The sequence below is a fragment of the Ambystoma mexicanum genome, chromosome 1q, assembly GCF_040938575.1.
Source record: "Ambystoma mexicanum isolate Mex_15411 chromosome 1q, UKY_AmexF1_1, whole genome shotgun sequence".
Classification (NCBI taxonomy): domain Eukaryota; kingdom Metazoa; phylum Chordata; class Amphibia; order Caudata; family Ambystomatidae; genus Ambystoma; species Ambystoma mexicanum.
In genome coordinates, this window is record NC_090922.1 from 227,710,164 (window position 1) to 227,730,637 (window position 20,474).

General features: G+C 43.6%; 1 protein-coding gene across 2 annotated transcripts in view; it reads right to left on the bottom strand.

Annotated features, from left to right (window-relative positions):
* The window catches only part of LOC138526900 (hepatic lectin-like), a 316,016-nt gene that overhangs the window by 178,063 nt on the left and 117,479 nt on the right, over nucleotides 1–20,474 (bottom strand). For both annotated transcript variants that reach the window (XM_069637732.1, XM_069637724.1), the window contains one exon: nucleotides 4,115–4,180. In XM_069637732.1, coding sequence (XP_069493833.1) covers nucleotides 4,115–4,180 — 66 coding nt within the window. The remainder of the gene's footprint in view (nucleotides 1–4,114; nucleotides 4,181–20,474) is intronic.

Below are 20,474 nucleotides of genomic sequence, written 5' to 3' on the forward strand. Positions count from 1 at the left end.
ACATTTGCATCCCGCAGTGCAAATGACAAAGATTTGGTGTTGGGGAGCCAATTACGCTGCAGTGCAAACGTAACTGCTCTGTGCCGTCAAATGACAAATGTTCCTATGTGTCACCAGAATTGCGACAACTTACTCCTTGAGTAAATTGTTTTTTTCTCTCACTCTACAGGTCGGCACTTTGACCTCAAACTGAGAATTTGGAACACTTCAAATTTGTTCTAACATGTTTTTCCTGATATTTTATATTTTCTCGAGTTTTGGTAGAAAAATGTGTCTGTGGCCCTCATTACGACCCTGGCGGAAATCGCGGTGCTAAATGCACCTCGGAGCACGGCGGAAAGCTGCCGATACCGCCATGGGGGTTGGCGGATTTTCCGCCCCATTCCGACCTTGGCGGGGCGGTAAATCCCCAATCCCCATTTTACCCTTCCCCATTCCCATTTTTGCCCCATAGGGTATAATGGGAGTGGGGAAGGCGTTGATTACGCCACCGTAAAGTACGGTGGCGTAATCAACAACAAGGTCCCGTAGCGCCATGGATTTCTCCGCCCGGTAAAACCAGGCGGAGAAATGCTCCATGGCGCTACGGGAACTCGTAGTAGGGCGGACGGGTCCGCCACGAATACCGCTGGCGTAAACCCACTCCGCCAGGGTCGTAATGAGGGCCTGTGAGTCGTTTTATTACATCACATGTGTTAGTTTGTCAGTGGTTGAAGAGACATGCTTTTATTTTTGCAATGATGTTATTCCCGATAGGGTTTACACCATATTGTAGTGATTAAAAATCAATGTCACCCAGATGTGTTCAGGATGCCTTGTTATTTCCTCAATCAAGACTTTATAGTGACACTTAGGGCCTCATTACACGGAAGGCAGTAAACCATGGTGCTATTGTTGCCGCCGGTACCATACCGGTGCCACCAAGGAGAAAAGTGGAATTACCACCCCATTCCAAGGTTGGTGGGACGATAATTCCCCCTTTCTCCATGGCCCTTCCCCATTCCCATTTTTGCCCCATAGGGCATAATGGGAATGGGGAATGCGGTAATTACGGTACCGCAAATTGCGGTACCGTGATTAGCACCAAGGTCCCTTTGCGGGTCCCAACTTTAACGGCTGGTCTACACCAGGCGTTAAGGTCGGGTCCCGCAAAGGGACCTCGTAGTAAGGCGGTAAGGGTTAACGGTCACCGGTACCCTTACCGGTGACCGTTAACCCTTACCTCCTTCCGTGTAATGAGGCCCTTAGATTTAATGGTCAGAGACCGCTGTTGTCTTCTTTAACATGTTCTCCTCTTGGTCCTCTAACATTATGTTGTTAGTCTATTGTGGCTATTCCTCAATAAACACTGTGATGTTCCTTCATTTGGTTGTGACTCGATGGTTGAGTTTATGCCTGACTAATCTGGGGGCATGCTGCTGGCCTTCAGGTTCAATGTGAGCACATTTATCCATATTTTACTTCTGAAATGTACATTTTCTTTCTCCCAGGTATTTCACATTGTTTCACCTCACACAATCTCCTTTTCTTCTTAGCTTTAAGGTCTGATTCAAAAGTCTTAAGAATGTCATCCAGGATTTGCTACTTTTTGAAATACTGGGAGTTGCGTTAAATCAATTTCGGTTCATACGTTTGTGGGGTTCACTTATTCCAATTACATCTCATGACATTAACACACCACGTGTGAATTGACAACATGCTGCATCCACCTGTTGTGACAGGCATGTGTCCTAGTCATTGGTGGGAAGAGCATTACATGAATTCAGTCCAGTGCGCTGACAACATTGTGGGAGTCTGCAATGGCACAGAGCATCCCCTCGATGATGTTAATAGTGGTCCGAGTTAGGATTAGCATGTGGACATCCAATCAAAGCAGCATCACATCAATGTTAAATGTTAAATGTTAAGGTATTTGTACCGTGCACCGTCACCAATGTAATTGGTCCCCAGGTGCTCAGGCAGATCTGCAAGCGAGAAGGCGGGGTGGGTTAGTAAGGTGAAGAGGGAGTAGGATAGAGAGAGAAGTGGTGTCCTGTTGGCAGCTTCAGTTCGGTTTACACCGTGCGCTGAGCTTTGGTGCGAGTATCGGATCGATGTCAGTCCTTGTGTGCTGTTGGTGCGGCTTATGTGTTGTTTGTTTGTTGTTGCAGTGTGGTGAAATGCGTGTGGTTTGCTGTGCGATAGGTGGTTGTGTGAGTTTTTGTGTGAGTTAAATATGCAGAAATGTTGAGCTTTTTGGTTAGTGTGTTATATGTCTCGCCACTAACATTCGCAATATGGCTAAATACCTAGATTTGAGAATCATGTATGGTGGGGGAGGGGTCCAGGTCTCACAGTATACTATGTTTCACCATACAATAGACAAAGATGTAGGCCACACTTAGATTTAAGTGTCCTGCAAAGTGGTGGCGAGGCCTAGGTTTCTTAATATATTACGTTTCACCATATAGTAGACAAATGTGGAGTCTATATCTAGATTGAGAGTCCTGTATAGTGGAAGAAAGGCCTAGGTTCCACAACAGGTGCGTTTCAACATATGATAGATAGAGATGGAGGCTACACCTAGATTTGAGAGTCCTGTAGAGTGTGTGTGACGCAGGCTAATGTTCACCATTCTATCTAAGTGTGGCACTTGCTTACCTTCACAATTCTATCTGGATGCGACGCAGGCTAATGTGTAGAATTTTAAGTGTGGCACTTGCTAACATTCACAATTCTGTCTGGATGTGACGCAAGCTAATGTTCACAATTCTTTCAGGTGTGGTACTTGCTAACATTCACAATTCTATCCAAGTGTGGCACTTGATGAGCCAGCTTAACATTTTGGAAAATATGTGGTGAGTTACACTGTCTACCAGCTTATCTATACTCAGGAGTTAAATATTGGTGCAGAACTGAAACATGTTTAGGGTTTTGTGAGGAGTAGGAGGGATGCTAGAACGGATGGTGCTGTTGTGCTCCTGGTTGCCTTGGAAGTTACCCATGATGACCCATGAATTGTGTCGATTGCAATTAGATGTTATATGATTGGGGACCTGGAGTGGTGGGAAAATACAAAATAACTCTAAAAGTGTTAGCAATAGGCTGCCTAATTTGTATTATGAAAATTCTTTATTACTTGACTTTAGATCTTGTCCTTGATTTTTGCTCAATTCAGAGGGAATGGTTTACTTTATGAGCTCAGAAAATGTGAAGTGCATATTGCAAATCGAAACTGAGAACGAGAAATTGCTCTTTTGAGAGTCATTTGTTAGCTATCTTTCTTGTCATGTTGGGAATACATCAATATGGAAGAATAATACAAAGACAATGATTAAGCAGTGTAGACAATATGAATCCGCATCTTAGACACCTAAGGCCACTTGCACGAAGAGGATGAAGGAATATTAAGAGCAGAATTCAATTTTCTTAAAATCACACAAATTGCTTTCTTGATCTGGGAGTAAAAAGTGTATAAAAGGCAAGAACAGAGGGGATGTATTTATGAATCCGGAGGACAATGAGATAAATGATGTGACAGGTTTGGGACACATAGAGCGGCAGTGCCGGGGACAGAGATGTTACTGTGGTTGTGGAAGAAGACCACATTAATCATCACGTTTTATAACCATGTGACAAGTATGATGCATTTTGTTGATGATGTAGGCTGAAAAATGCATAACTGAGGAATGAGTGTGGCTGTGCATAGTGAGGCCAGGTAGAATTACACATTGCCAGCACGGTTTTGTGAATGATAAGAGTTGATATCGCTGTGTTCTTATGTTCTTAGGGCCAAGGCAGTGGTGGACCTGTTCTTCGCTTTCATGAACTGAAGAATAATGAGCTTGAGACTTGTTATCACTCAGCCATCAGCTGCCATGCCATATGGCAGTCTCTGGGAACACACGGAGCCTCACAGCGAAAATAGAAACTATTAGTAAAGGTGGCAGGAAAATGCACAAAGCAGGTTCTGTTCAGGACAGCAAACAGAAATTATAAGTCGTGGGGCTCAGCTCTGGCCAACACCTGCACAAATTAAGCACTGGTTCTCAGAGGTAATGGCAATGTAAGTTTAAGCAATGAGAAAGCGCTCTGTTCATAATTTGACATATTAAGACAATGCTAAATCAATTACCATTGATGGCACAGATATCCGCTCTGAGCTTCTGTAGGTTTGTATTGCTATTTTCTTGTTTCCCACCTACAGAGGAATAATATTAATGTTAATACCTAAGTAAAGCAGGAATAATAAACACGTGATTCTCACAGTTAAGGTCAAAGATCAGTACCACCTTTTTATTTCCAGTGTAGCATGTGCAAGATGCACTTTACACATGCAGTCCATCTCTCTCTGACCAGAGGCTAGAGTCTTGCGGTGGATTAATATATATTTTTATTAGTGCATTTGGTTCAGGGGTGGACTGGGAACTAAAAGAGGCCCTGGAAATAATGTTCAAAGTTGCCCTATGTGACACATTTTCAGCAAGCCCAATACTTTTCCTATGAGAACATTTAAAAATACCACACAAAAGAAGCCCAGGGTGCAGAGGCCCACCGGGAAATCTCCAGAGTTCCCTATAGGCCAGTCCACCCCTGATTTGGTTAGTAAATAAACCGTTTGCACAGAAAAAAGGGTACAACATTATAAAAAAAAACGTACACAACCACAGTTACATGCAACTCAGTGCAATATAAAATCATTAACAATTCATATAAAACACTGTTGATAGTGGTTACCCTAGTCTAGAGAATAGAATCAATCTACAGCACATCTTATCATCGAAGGAATCACAAGGACTATGTGGACATTATAACTAAAAATGACAGGTATCAAGTGCAGCTGTGTGCTTAAAGTGTTCCTTCAAAAAGTGCAATTGACTCCTTCTAAATATAAAATGCAGCAGATACAATAGTCAATGATTGGGCAACCATTATGGTGATCCAAAATTGGTCAGTGTTTCGGCTTGTCTCATGAGTTACAAAATATTGATATTCTTTGAGCTAATGTGATCTTAAAACTGGACAGGATGTAATGACGTGGCGGCTGGATTCAATTACTAGGTAGCAAAGGCAGCAGAGTCTTTGGTTGGTTGGAATGCCCCGCTAGCCACCAATATATTCTAGAGTAGGCACCATGTTAAATCGAAGGTAAGTGACACATTCCCTCACATTTACAGAGCACAGTTTGGCTGGATAAGACAGAGGAGTGTTCAAATTGAAGCCCTAAATGCAAAATTCGACAAATCCCTTGTTGCTGTGAATTTTACTCATATTGGTGGCTCTGTCCCAGTCCATGGTTCTGTTTTTCAATATGAGATGAACATTGGGTAGGATTAGGGCTTGCTCTAAAGGCAATATTCTCTAAATTATGCAATGCGGATGTTTTCATGTCCTGCAAGAAAGAATTATTCAGGACCTTATCAGAGAGATGAATAGCAAGCAGTCCTAAAAGTGAGCCTGGTTCAACCCAGAGGAGTTGAAGCTTTAAGTACAATTTACAGTGTTGAGTTAACCAGAGAGACTGGATGAATGGTGAGCCACGTTTACATTTTAGGGCCTTCGGGTACTCCCCTAAGGACACCCAAAAGAGATCACAGCAACTTCCCCTCGATTCTGTCTAGCCAACAAGCTTGTTGAGTTGAGAGCGCCTCAAGTGCATAATGTGCCCCCAGGACGATTCTATAAATGGTGAAGAGACCCTCAACATTGGATCCTCCTTTGCTGGCCACAACCTCTTGATTATAAGCCATTTACAAGCAATTTTTTAAGGATTTTAGGCATGATGTGGTCGCCATAAAAAGTGAGCACCGGGTTAAATTTGATAGGGAAGCCCAGGTACATCTAACTTCCCACTAGTTCAAGAGTGGAATGGGCCACTTTCCAATCATTGGACGGTTGTTAATCGGATCTGCCACCGATAAGCATAGCTTTTGTTTTCAAGATTTTAATTTCATTGTGGTTTGATGTGGTAAAGGCATGTGGCACGTCCATAGAAAGCAAGCTGTAATTCAATTTGCGTGTAATCAAGAAACATTGGACCTCATAACGGGTCCGGCGGTGTCTGTGCTGGTAAAAACCGACAGGGAGCCGCGGGACCCGTAATTAATTACCAGCGCCTGACTTCCCGGTAACACTGGGGCATGCCGACCCCGTTGGCCGGGAAGTCAGGCACCAGTAATTGTGTAAGTCCCCATTCCCATGGAGTCTCAAAGGACTCTGGGATGGGGACCACAGAAGCACCATTAACCATTAACAACGGTGTGGGTGCTTCCGTGAAACTCTGCGAGTGGGTGCCGTTCTGCCTGCCAGGTCTGACCCTGGCAGGCGGGACGGCACCTGCCCGCAGAGTCGTAGTGTGCTGTTCCAGAAACAGCGGTGCTGTAAGGTTTACCGGCACCATTGTTTCCAGATGGCTCACTCATAATGAGGCCCACTGTATCATCGGCTTAAGCCAACCAGGGCAAAGCTGCGGGCATGATACTGAGTTGAACGCCTTGGAATAATCAATGAAACAAACGTACAGTTGCTTGTTAGGTCGGCATAAGAGGTTCGCTATCACATGGTGGCATGCACAAATATTATGAATGGTATTATGGGATCATCTAAAGGCAATCTGAAACTTTTTTAGGAGTCCCTTTTCCTCTGCCCATCTATTTAATTTTTTTAAGATAACAGATGAAAATATTTTGGAGGTTGAATCAAGCATGGCTAACAGCCTGTAATTGGAGGGGTCCATCCTGTCCCCTTCTTATGTACAGGGATGAGGATGGATTCTCTTCAACTGGTTGGGACCTTGGAACCACATTTGTTGAAAAAGGTGCTGGAGAATGGAGTCCCAAAAGTCAGGATTGGCTTTTATGACAATTTTGGCAAGGTATTCCGTTTTGTAATGATCTCTACTATATCATCTGCATCAAAGCCTTATGTTTTCCTTCGCCTGTCTATACATTTCAGGCCTTGGATCTGTTTTTTATGATCGCAATAGAGATTTGTAATGGCACCAACCCAGGTATCCTCTGATATAGGGTCAAGTTTGTGCAAGGCATATCCCGCTAAGTATTTCATATAGCAGTGGAAAAAAATGTTGTTGTCATTGGCCCACAATAAGAGAAAGAGAAACTTCCATTGGCATTACTAGTGGAACTTTTATATTGCTTTAGCCAGTTCTTATAGCGGGGTGGACAGGGAGGCAAGTTGCGTAACTCTGTCCTCACGTGACAAAAAACGAGATCTCTTGACAGCAGTCACTGCCTTGCGGTAAAAAAAATTCTGTCGATGAATCAAGAGATCAAACAAGCCTAAATTGGCATTCTTGTGATTGCTGCGTGTTTGGTTCAAGTGAAGAAGCTTAGTAAGGGCGGTCATCATTTCTTGGATGTTCCAATTGTTCTGGGTCAACCGACTTTCAGGCTGCTGCTGGATGGAGCAAACAAAGAGATTTAGCTTCTTAATCGTGTAGTCCGTCCAAATGATACGTTTTTCGTGGATGTTCACGGTGCGACCCTTATTAACCCAGAGGATTTTTTTAGGATCATGCAAAGCCTGTGTCCAGGATAAGTGGATATGGTCACTAAGATTCATAAAGTAGATGGACAGGGAACTGCTTCTACTCCACTGTAAAAAGTAGACATATACATAGTCAAGGCTGGAAGCATATTTCCTGTTGTACCAGGTTTGCTGTGACATGCTATCATCCCGGTTCTTTATGTTTAAGCAGCTTAAATCAAACACATCTACGAGCTGACCCCAACCTCGATCCCCCTTCTTCTCTTACATGCTACACAAGGCTCTTCACCAATATTACTTTTGACGTCACCTGAATCTAGGAGGGCGTGGAAACAATAAGCTGTAAAGTTGCCTGCAAGAGTCACCACTCTGGCAGGGTATAGGTTAATCCAACGTAATAGAAGGCTCTCAATCATTATTTTAATGGTTTTTGTAGCAAGACCGCCGAGAGGGTCATATAGATTCATAATTAGGGTCCTGTCTGGGGGGACGAATGATCTTGAAGAATGGCAGACAGGACAGATGGGTTCACACGCCCAGCAGTGAATGCCCCCCATTTAAACTGGACCCTGGCTCCAATTGCCATTCCCCCCATTAGGTGAACCCTCTCCTTTAATGTTGCCCGCCGACACATCACATCCAAGGTACAGTCTCCAGTCATCCAAGTCTCTTGCAGAAGAAAAACATCTCTAGATGAGATGAAAGTAAAGCCTGCTAGACGCTAAAGAAAGGACCTCAAACCCTGGGTGTTCCAGGAAAGCCATTTGGCATGTTCTGAGATGATGGATCATCACTTGCAAGTGACTCCTAGTGTGCCTGGGATCCAACAATCCACCTCAGGCAAACCTAAGGACCGCTCGAATGGTTTGATGAAGGAAGCTTGCATGCTGACTCTTTCCGTGGTGTGATTAAAGACTGGTGTAGACCTCTCAGGCTGAACTGAAGGAAGCTGTGTAACCTCAGGTGATAAAATACTGACTTTGTGTTTATGACATACCGTCAATTGAAAGTGATTTAATTTCTGCAAAGGAAGAGCAGAGCAATTCCACTGTAATTAGAGAAATAAATTCAATCAACACCTCTCTGTCCTAAGACTACTGTCCCGTGGTGGATTAAACTGAGGAATGAAGATGCCCATTATAACTAAGTGGAGGATTAAGTGTTTTAAAATATAGGCTATCTTCCAAGGTATGTGTTGCCAGTAGCTTGCACTTGTGATAATGTACTTTGTGAAGGACTGTGGCAGTTGATGTGTTGGTTGCATTTGAAGTGCTTGTCTTTACAATATTAGCTACATGTGCTTTGCAGTGTATTTGGAGGCACTGTAATATGGTGAGCCATCAAAGGAGTGCAAGTGTCCTCAGATCCATACAACATTATTGTTTAACCCCTTTAGTGCTAAGAGTATATTGCAAGGGTGTGGAAGCAGGAGAATGACACACAGGTGGCATGATTGTTGCTAAACACTGCTATTCATGAGAAAAATAAAGGAAAAACCATACCTCTCCATATTACTAAGGGGGGTTTGTTTCCCTGCCTCAACTTAATACTAAGTATATGACAGGATTTCCGTAACCAAATGTCCACCATCCTGTGTCAAAACCTATTTCCTTTCCTTAAACTTCTAACTAAAGTAAAAGGTTTGAGAGTCTTCTTAATGTAGAAGAATGGCTCTCTTCTTCTGATATGATATGATATGATATGATATGATATGGTATTTGTAACGCGCCTATACACATGTGTACTACTCTGTAGAGTGGACCACCATACCAGTAGTCTTGAGAGACTATTTCCTGGGGGTATGACTCCCTTCCCCAGGTTGCAATTCCTTTCAAAGGCAACACAGAACGTTTGAGATTGAAAATGTCTCAGTTCACAAATAAAGCAAAGTTCCAACTCAAAACCTAAGTGCCAAGAGTCTTTCTCGGGCTTCTCACAATGTTCACAATACCAGGGGGAATGACTCTGTTCCACTGGCCTTTCTCAGGCTTCTCACAATGTTCACAATACCAGGGAGAATTACTCAGTACCCCTGGCCTTTCCTAGGTTTCTCACAATGTTAATGTGAACGATATCAGGGGAAATGACTCCCTTCCTCTGACCTTTCTTACATTTCTCACAATGTCAAGAGAATGACTCCTTCCTGGCTTTTCTTACAATGTTGTGAAACACCAAGGGGAATGGCTCCCTTGCCCTGGCCAATCGTTGGCCTTTCAGAAAGCCAAGAGAATGACTCCCTTCTGTTGACTTGTCTCACAATGTTCACAAACACTAGGGTAATACCTCCCTTACTCTGGACTTTATTATGGTTTTATCTCACAGCCCACCTGGTTCAGTGCTCTGCCAGGTACTGTGACTATGACAATAGGTTACTCTTCATAAGAGGGTGTGGGTCCCAGACCTTTGAGCTTCCCTTCTCTTGATGCTGTAGACCGGGTTCATTGTCCTGCCAGGTACTGTGCCTATGAACATGACTTAGGTTACTTATCATAAAAGGGGAAGCTTCCTAGACCTGTGAGATTCTCTCCTTTTGAGCCTGGAGACCTGGTTCACAATCCTGCCAGGTACTTTGACTATGAAGATGACTTTGGAGGCAGTTTGTTATTAGATGTGGGTCCCAGACTCCTTCTTTGTGACTTTTCTGCCCTTCAGGGTTCCCACCAACCGTCCTGGCTACTAGAACCTCTCCAGGCTTCTTACCGGTGACCTCTGGTTGTCCGTGGGCTTCTCCTCCCTGCTCGGGCTTCCCAGGGGCTACGATAGCCTCACAGCATTCCCCTGCTCTTTGGCTGCACGTTTCCAGTTCTCTGCGCACCGGTTCTCCCAGTCAGCTGGCTGCCCTGGTGCAACCATGACGGATCTGCCAGAGACAGCAATACAGTCCTCAAAATGTCTCGGTCTCCCAGCGTCTCTTTTCCTCTAGCTCGTTTTTGAGTTTCCTCGTTCCTACAGAAATAGTCTGACAACCTGTGAAGTCCTTCTCCCCTTTTTATTAACGGGTTGGATATGCCTTTTTCCAAGTTATCTAGGCTGCGCATTTTGTTTCTGCTGGTCCCTCTGCATTGCTCTGTGCCTCTTCCTCACCTCAGCATTGATGGTCTCATCCTCAGCTGGGTTACTTGTGCTCTTCTTCATCCCAGTTTCTGTATATGACTCACTTAGGTAGTCCCTACTCTTCCTCGCCCCAGTACTTTTTAGGGAGGTCAGATCATCTACAGTACAAAGATACATGGAAGTCTGCAGGATTATGGAACCCTGTGTAGAGCAGTAGAATGAGAGAATTGGGGATATGCTTTGGGCATAAAGCAATCTTCCTGGACAGTTGTCACTAGTCCCACAGGGGGGGGATCCCTCCCCATGTGATCCACCCGCTGAGTACCACCCCCAGGGGGACTATCGGGTAGCGGCCTCACCTCCCTGGCGTCATGGATAGGGGCTCCTCCCAGGGGAGCAGGGACCACATCCAAGGATTTATTGTGTACCTTTCGCCTAATGCTGCTGGATTCCCCAGCTGAGGATGTACGGAGGGTTTGATGTTTTCACCCCAGGTCCAGATAGGGGTGATAGGATTCAATTCTTCTTCTTCCCAGGTGTCAAGGGGGGAGTATATCTGGTCTGTTCTATTTATTTCTTCGATGATGTTTCCAAATGTAGGGAATTCTGTGCCAATAATAGTTTCCTCTGGGCTCTGGGGGATGATGGCACAGCAGATAAGGGTTTCTTCGCACCTGATCTTAATAGTTAGTGGAGTCTGGTGATATACCTCCTGGTCACCATGTACAGAGGTGATTTTGACTGTTCTTCCCCTCAGTAGTTCATCGGTAGAAATTAGGTCTGCTCTTACCGCCGTTTGTTTGCTTCCCGAGTCTACTAAAGCTGACTCTTGAACTCCATTCACTGTGACAGGTTCATTTGTCTTAAAGGGAGTGGACAGACAGAAACAGTTGCTCATTGGTTCCATGTCTAGATCCTCCCGGGACTCTGTATTTTCCCAATCTCCCCCTCCCACATCCAACCTATCTCCAGAGGATCCTCCTTTTTATTTTGGGAGCAGTTCCTTGCTAGGTGTTCTTTCTCACCACAAGAGAATCAGGTAAATATCCGTGCTCTAATCACGTTCCCCTCTACTGGTTTCCCTAACCCCTGTTCTCGCATGAGAAGATATCTTTTTTCATCTCTTTTCTCAGCTGCTCTAGCCCCTGCTATCACAGATTTGATTGGGTTTCTGCGGGAGCAGGGGAGGAGGGGTCATGGCGAACTCTAAATTTACCTAGGGATTTGTTAGGAGGCAGATTTCGGGGGGCTATTTTTGGTCTTTACGCCCTTCTCCATTTTTAGTTTGGGCTATCAGGAGTCGCTTGAGACACCTATAATTGTCCAAACTATTGCATTCGAATATTGATTCATGTGTACATAGGGATTATGGCTTCTGACAAGGAGCAACCATGAATTACATTTCAGAAGGAATAAAGAGTTTATTAGGTGTTGTTTGATTATTGATCCGTCCCATTCCCTGCCCCTAGCAATGCTAATCTGTATGGCTAATCCCACCCATTCCTGCCCATCTCAGCAACTCTTTAAGCTCTGAGCTCTTCCATGGAGGCAGCCATATTGGATGACTGTCTCTAAGGAAGCTCTGCAAAGAAGCTGAAAGTATCGTCCATATTTGAATCGGAAAGAAAACACGCATCTTCCAAATAAAATGATGCATTGACTCATGTGAGTGTAATCTTTTTTAAAATAGCTAAGGTGAATTTATTTAGTTTTTCATTGCTTTGTTATATTTCTGGTTTAGGGCCAGATCAACACACAGTCTCCAAAACCACTGCCTCGGCAGCAGAGGTTTTCATGTACACACATACATGCACACTCTGACTTTGTGCAAGTAACTACTCGCTCATTCTCTTATTTAATTTTCATTACCGTGTGCTACATACTAAAATTTCAAATTAGGGCCCAGAAACTGAGCAAACTGGGGTGTTGGTGTTGAGGAGCTAATTCTTGTAACCATACACCAGTTTGCCTTTTTCCCCTCTTCTGGCTGCAGTTACACACGTAATTTCTAAGAAAGTTTACAAATACATGTTGAGAAACAGGAAGTGCCACTTCCCCAGTTTTTCACTCTCTTTGGCCTTACACAATGGAAACGCTGCTCCACTTTCTGTTCTGTATAGAGGATGAAAAACAAGCAGCAGGGGGAGGAGCTGCTGCAGCTAATAGGCGAGAGAGAGAGAGAGAGAGAGAGAGAGAGAGAGAGAGAGAGACTAGGAATGTTGTTTATTGCAGGGCAGGAAAGGACAGATTGCAAAAATAAGAACTCCCTGTGTGTCCACTGATTTGCGACTCAATATGAATGTAATGTGCTCTCGCCCCACTCATATTTGGTTGGGATGTTACGTTGGTGCACAGGCCTGTTTCTGGGTGGAAGACTCTAGGAGTGGGGGTGCTGCTTTTTGAATCTCTCTTTCTGGGCTGCACAGAAACAGATTGAGGAGCGGAGTGCTGGCTGCAAACAGTGGAGTGGAATCCTTGTATCACAGGGAGTGGAAAACGGCACCAAAGCAAAAGAGCTGAGAGACAAGACAGAGGTGGATTTGAACGTCGAAGTCTGGTTCTTTTCTTGGCTTCCATAGGAAATATGAAACACCTACATGTCATCGCTCGCAATTTAGGAAACAAATTTCAGTTTTGTGAAAAATAATGTTGAGAAATTGTCGTCTATTAAAACTTTTTTCTATATTTTATTCCAATGCAACTCAATGAGAAATGCCCCTATTTTCCCTGCTTTTGACTCAATATCGTCTTCCTGGGTGTTACCAAATGTTTGCATGTAAGACATCCTTCCCACTAATCGCAACTAAAATATTTATCATTTAGGACGTGATTCATAAAACATATTTAGCGCAATAAAGAGATGTGCTTGTGTTACATCATAATTTAGACCCAACATTTCTGGGTGATTTTCGAAGGGTTGTAAATGAGTGCACTTCTAATTGTGACATTTGCATCAATTGTAATTGTAATTGTTTATTTATACAGCACTTATACACAGGTGGAGTGCTTCAAAGCGCTTCAAGGCGGGAGGGAACAAGGGAGTACAGTAATCATTCTTAGGCCTTGAAGTTGCCGAATGATCTAACAGCAAAACTAGCATACTAGGCCTGACAGCGTTTCTCCTAGTGCAAGTCCATGAAGTGTTACAGTTGCAACAAAGGTAGAGAGAGGGGATAAAAAAAAGGGGGCGGGTGACAGGACAGACGAACTTACTAGTCCTAGCACATTTAGGTCATGCATGCGTACAGACGGAGGTGCGAGGAAGGGGGGCTGGAGGGAGGGGGAGAACAAACACGTCCAGTCCAGCAGCGCCCTGGGTTAAGTGCCCACAATTCAGAGCCCTTTGAGAATACATATATATAATTGTGCAAAAACACAGGGATAATGAGGACATTTCCACAGTTAAAGCACATTCATGTATCGGAAACCAGATGTTCTTTTCCATGCATGTAAAACGTCATTAGCCTGCGACTGTCATGGCTGCCCCTTGTTCAGATTGGACCACAATAGAAAATAACACTATGGGCTTCATTACAAGTTTGGTGGTATTTCAGTGTAAATATGCCGAAATACCACTAAACAGATTTGCCACTAGGACCATTTGGACCGACGGAATTACCGCCGGATTACAAGTGGTGGTAGGCAGTGTTAATCCCCATTTAATGGAGTCTGTAGGACTCCATGGGGATTTCGGCAAAATTACTGCCGCCTGTAATTACATTGATTTTTGGCGGTAAGGTGGCAGAATCGCTTCCAGCTTTTTGTGCAAGGTGAATCCTCCACCTCACCGCCAAACTCCTTTTATGGCAGTGCGGGAATGCAGTGGTAACATGGTGGTAACCAAATTACTGCCATGTTACTTCCGTTCTTTCCTGCCCAGCCATACACGTAATGAGGCCCATATGTACCAAAATTAGCACAAATTCACAAGTTAAAATGTGATCGTTCTCACAGAAATCTGTTTGAATAGTACCTAGCGGCACATGTGTTTGGAGCAACTTGTGAAAGAAGGGCACTGAGTCTATAACGTTGATTAAATCACTCAGCTTCACTAACTAATGTAATCTGTTATAATAGGCATTTACACTGCACCTGTTACCATCATGGTGCTCTTCCATGTCTTCACCAGGTCTGGCTTCAGGCACTCTATTTATCAGCACTATGAGTGTAGTCCTATTTAAAACAATAATTGGCAAAGCCAAAAGTTTTGACTTGTGCATACGTTTTAGCGATTTGCAAGGCACTGCTATTAGATGTCCAGGTACATGCACCATTTTGCAGCGGCTACCTTCAATGGCCAGTTAATACCACTACTGCTGTGCCTGACAAGTGCCTTTCCCATGCCAACAGAAAAGCCCAAACTGTTGGCATTGCCAATGCTTTTTATGTAAAGCTCTTAGTTGTTTGGAGGCTTCAGCATGAACCTGGGCGGTTTCAATGGTGGTGTTCATACTGGGCTTACTTAGCTGTAACACTGCCCTCTGTAAGGAGGATAGTAAACTATTAATAATTTGCTCAAGGACTGGCACCTCGATAACCTCTGGTAAGGTATTTTTTCCTAGCCACTGAGATAGTGTATTTTGTACTTGAGTGCCTAATTCTAAAGGTGTTTCATTAGGGTTCTGCTTACTTTCTCTAAATTTGTGTCAGTAGAAGCTTTCCATCTATCCCACCCGGTGTAGTAAGCCCTGCTTAACTTCATCAAAGGGAGAGGCACCCGGTGGGTTGAGGGTTTGGTATGAGCCCTGAAGTTTGCCCCGCAACAAGGGAGCGAGATAGCAAGTTTCCATTTCTTTGCTCCAATGCAAATGCTGGGCGAGTCTCTTGAAATTAAAAAAAAAATTCCCAAGGGCGTTTCACTCCCTATAGGGTTGTAGAATACAAAGCAGGGGATTAGTCTTTGTTGGCTAGCTGTTAGTCTGTCTAATCCTTCTTGAAACCTAGTGTCGGCCTGCATTTGGTATGCCACTAGGTGTTCGAGTAGGGCCTCCATGGTATTAATTTCGATTCACATTATGGGGAAATTGGAGGTCTCAGAAGTCTTGTCCTCTGGTGCTAGAAACAATGGGCCAGGGGGATTTGGGTTTTCTCTTGAGGGGACCTCTTCCTCAAATTCTTTAGGAAAGGAAAACGACCTTCTCACTGTGATAACTCTGGTGTTTCCAATCTATCACCTGTTACCTCAACTGGGTTTTCGGCAGGAGAGGACATTTGAATATTTGCAAAGGGAACTGTAACAGGGGGCCATTTTAGGCTAGGTTGTATGTCTACAGAGCCGATTGGTAGTAATTCCCTATTGGGTTTTATAACCAAGTTCAACCTTGAGTTTGGACTGATGGAATAATCATAAAGTTCTAACTCATTCACTAGGGCTCTTCCCTTATGGAGGAGTCATTGTCGGCAAATGGGAACTTTGAACTTTTCCCACATTAACACATTTATAGCAGAGATTTGGTCCCCTGGAGAAACTTGTAAGTGGAATTCCTCTCCCTTTATCTGTTTAATTGTTATGATTATAGACTTATCTCAAGGTACACTGAGAATGGTTGAAGAGTCTTGATCACAGGTATGTTTTGGTCCACCACTGTTTATCAGGTGGATCAGTATCCCACCACTGACACCATACAGAGGAGGCAGCTGACACACAGGTGGCATGATAGTTGCTAAAGACTTTTATTTGTGAGAAAAATAAAGGAAAAAGCCTACCTGGCCATATTACTAAGAGGGGTTTCCATGACTCAACTTATTACTAAGGATATGTCAGAGTGTCTGTTCCCAAAAGTCCACCATCATGTGTGAAAACCTATTTCCTACACTTATAACTAAACTCAAAGGTTTACACAGGTTTGGATTGTGGGAATCAGCCAGTGAATTGAGCAAACTTTTGGGCTACAAAGCCTGCCCCGGGTGCTAATAAATAAAAAATATTTGTTTTCAGGAACCGAGTAAACGTAAATGTTGTTCTGAGGTAATATCAATGTTGTAATGAAAACAAGGCCATTTTTTGATGTCCCTGGATGGAAGAGCAATTGTAAAAGAGCAACTTTCTTATGGAATATGTCAGAGGAAATGAAAGTGCAGAAATTAAATTTCCTGCAGAGAGGGAGAGACGTGAGGGCTTATAATTGAATTAGCCAATGTAAGTGCTCCTGCAAAGTGAATCAGAAAATGATCAACGTTGATCCCGTCAGCTCAGTGGCCTGATCAGCACTGACCATGTTGTCGGTCAATGGCATGCTTTTCAAGTTTTACAAAAGATAGACATATGCCTACAGTGCATAGTCTTTCCCCGTTGTCTATTGTAGTTAGAAGCATGCACTGGCAGCTCTCATTATAGCTGAGAGGCAGTGCTTAGTATTTCTATAATATCTTTTATTGTGAAAATGTCTTTCTATTTCAGGCCCATGGGAATTTAATAAGCAGTCTTGCGATGTCTTGTGCACTATTTAATAAAAATCTCTACTGTACTAATTGAGACAGGCAGTAACACTTTCGAATAGTAGGGAAAGCATGTGTGCTGACGATACACTTCTTTCTCTCTTTTGCCAAAATGTCAAATCTTCCATAATTGTCTGCTATCTCTTTGGGTCATAAGTTCTAAATGTACTTTGGAACAGCACTTACTTCAATTTTTATCATTGTTTTTAAACCTTTCCTGGTTACTTAACAGGTTTTTTGTGTCAACATTTTACAGGAAACCTTATTCACCAAAACAATTTTTTAAAGGCTCTTTTTAAAGATTAGCCTTTGCTCTATGTCACTGGCTTTCACTGGCTTTTCAATTTCCAGAACGCCAAGCAAGCCAAAACATAGCATTTCTCTCTCATCAAAACAAATACATATTCATGATAGTCTCCGCTTGGTGAAAGGGGATTTTAATTAATCATAATCCATCACAAGCTACTTACCGCGTGACTGACATTCCAAACAGGGGGTAGTTACAACTAAACAAACTCTGTAAAAGTCACAAAGATCTAATTCGTTTTTTCATATCAGTTGCATCTCTTTTGAATCAAACACCTATCCTAGAGATGTGGATGAGTGATGAAACGCTTCTTAAAGGACTGGATAATTTAAAGTATTTTCTTTCAAAAGGGGCCAGAGTATTGTAAAATCTGCCAGTTTCTGCTGGCAGACACAATCCCATTGTTTAGCGCTACATGTGGAAAACCTGTGGATTTTACAATGCGCCACACTCTGAATGTGTTCCCAGAATCTGTCCGGTAACTTCCACTTGAAAGCTAGGACTTGAGGGAAGTCGAACTAAGAGAGTGGATGAGGACGTAATGATACTGTTGGGCTACTAAATTTTGGGGGGGCATATCCATAGAAGGCACTTTGATTTCTGGACAGTGCCTTGAAATGTGTGTGTGGTGGAGCACAGCGATCCTGTGGAAGCAACGAAAGGCAGGCGTGATATACTCAGCTGTGCTGAGGTTCGTCAGTTGCCCTGCCATGGATTTTTAAATGACCCAAATTGGATTAATGACGAAAACAGGTGCTAATGCATTGCTTACACAAGCTCGAGCTGTGGCACTTTCGTAGCTGGCACCAAGGTGGTTTGGTCCGAAGAGGGAAGAAAGGGGAAGCTCATGTGAAGCAGCTTCAGGCGGAAATTGCTGGTGTTGGCCACGACATTGACTTGTGACTAACAGGGGGCACGGTGCCAAGTTGAAAGCCTAAATTCCTGAATGTCGTAACAGGAGTGACACATAGATGCATAGATAAAGGCCAAAAAAAAGAGTCCCAATCTCAGAGCTGTCGCTGATCATCATCACCTCAGTTTTATCCAAGTTTAATTTAAGGCAGTGGTTCCCCATCCACTGATTCATTCCATCATAAATTGCCTAAAGTTGTCCCTCAAAGTGACCCTATCGAACCAATAGAACAAATGATAATAGATATATTTACAGATCACAAAGGCATGCCCTGCTTGATGTAGAAGAGTGTGCTGATGCATATATTGTCATGCACAACAAATCAGTTACACAACTACGCACCACGCCGCTTGATACCCCGACACACACTGCTAAACTCCCCGGGTCACAGTCCACCTCCCAAGCCATCCCTTCACCTATGGTGCGAGGGAGTCGTCATCACCGGCGGATTCGGGCCGTGCGCAGAGGCCGGCCCGGTTTGTTGCCTCGTTTCCATTGGCAACTCCCGTGGAGACTGCATTCGGGCTGGAGCACCCGATCGCGGTTACTTCCTGGTTCCGCGACGGCTTCCCGATCACGTGCTCAGGTTTCCGCTCACGTGACTGGGAGCCAGCGCACGTAAAAGCCGGGAAGTTCGAGTTGCTCACCGCTTCACAGCTGTTTCATGACTCTGTTCAGCGCTTTCAGGATTCACGTTGTTTGCTGCATCGGATTTGGACTCAGGCTTACGAACCACGGATTGGCTTTCTTGCTCCACGGATACTGTCGCTCGGAACTCTGCACGGATACTGGTACTTTGGACTCTCTTGCTACGCGCTACAGATTGCTTTCGGATTTCCCCTCTGGCTTTCGACCTTTCGACCATTGGCTTCGAGATCAGTTTCAAGTTCCCTTCGGCTACGGAAGGGCTACAGGTATCAGCCGGTACCTACCATCTGGGACACAGCTGCCCGGATCTTTGACGCTCCCTCGCATCTGACCCCAGGCACCCTAGCACCATCCCGCTAGACTTAGGTAAGAGAGTTTTGCACACTTCTTTATATCAAAGTACTGTGTTTGCCTGTGCTAACCCTAACTTCCTTTTAACAGCCTCCGGGGTCCTCTGCGTCATCGGATCCGGCGAACCATCAAACCACCTGTGGCCTCAAAGCTCGCACAGGGAGTTTCTTCACTCTCTCCCTGTGGGTGATTTGTGGACAGAGGCCCATTACTCTTCACTAGCGGCAAGTCACAACATATATTTTACGTATGCTTGTATTTTTTATTTTCAGGAGATAAATATACATTTTTATGTTGTGTGGTAACTTTAAGCCGATCAAGGTGTGCAAGTCCTCTTCCTTTTATTCTTCGATAGAAGCAGAAGAACAATGAGAATAGAATGCATCTTTGACAAATAACAGGTTTCAGTGTTTCTGAAAGACAAATGATTATATATCTCTTTTTTGTCCTGCAAGGAACTACAACGCAGGTTTCCAAGATACCAAAACTGCTCACATAAGTATTTCATTGGTAATTTTTGAGGGACAGAGTGCTTCGCCCGGAGATACCTACAAGAGTAACAACATTATATGGGGCAATCTTGTAGCAAGTGCCTTACATAAGTGGGAATAATGAGTTATTGACCAATTGATGTAGTGAATACAAGATAACACCAGGGACAGGAAGGACAAAGCATGAAACAGGCTAGTCCGAGGAACAAGACACGTGCAGGGTCAGGTGCATTGGAGGTAAGCAATATAACACAGCGGGCCTAACAAAGATAATTCACATGCATTATAGTGTATGCGTTACTTTTGATTGCCACTGGATGCCTGCTTTTTTCAAGAGGTCTTTCAAAACAATGGGAAATAACAAAGTCTTTGTGGGGGTGTATTAATCACCCCCACAACCTTTAATACCTTATGTTTTGTTAAATATTTTCAATCACTTTAAAAACATTTTTCTGAAGTTTTCTTAGTAAGACATAGGTGGACATTTAATTACGGGGTACAATGTAACATCTCTTAAAGGTAAGCACAATTACTTTACTTCACAAAAAACACCTACAGATATAAAATGAAGGCAGATACCTGAAAACAATTCTGTGCAAATAAGCAGGAACTTTCTGCAAACAACCCAAAATTTGTCACACTGTAAAAAATGCAATAGGGAGTCAATCCTTTACTCACTTCATAAGCACCTGACCCATCATGTACAATACATTTTTCATTTCTGACATCAAGTCTTGTCCAAACAATGGTACAGTTAAGATATTTTGTGCAAACAACAATATTTAGT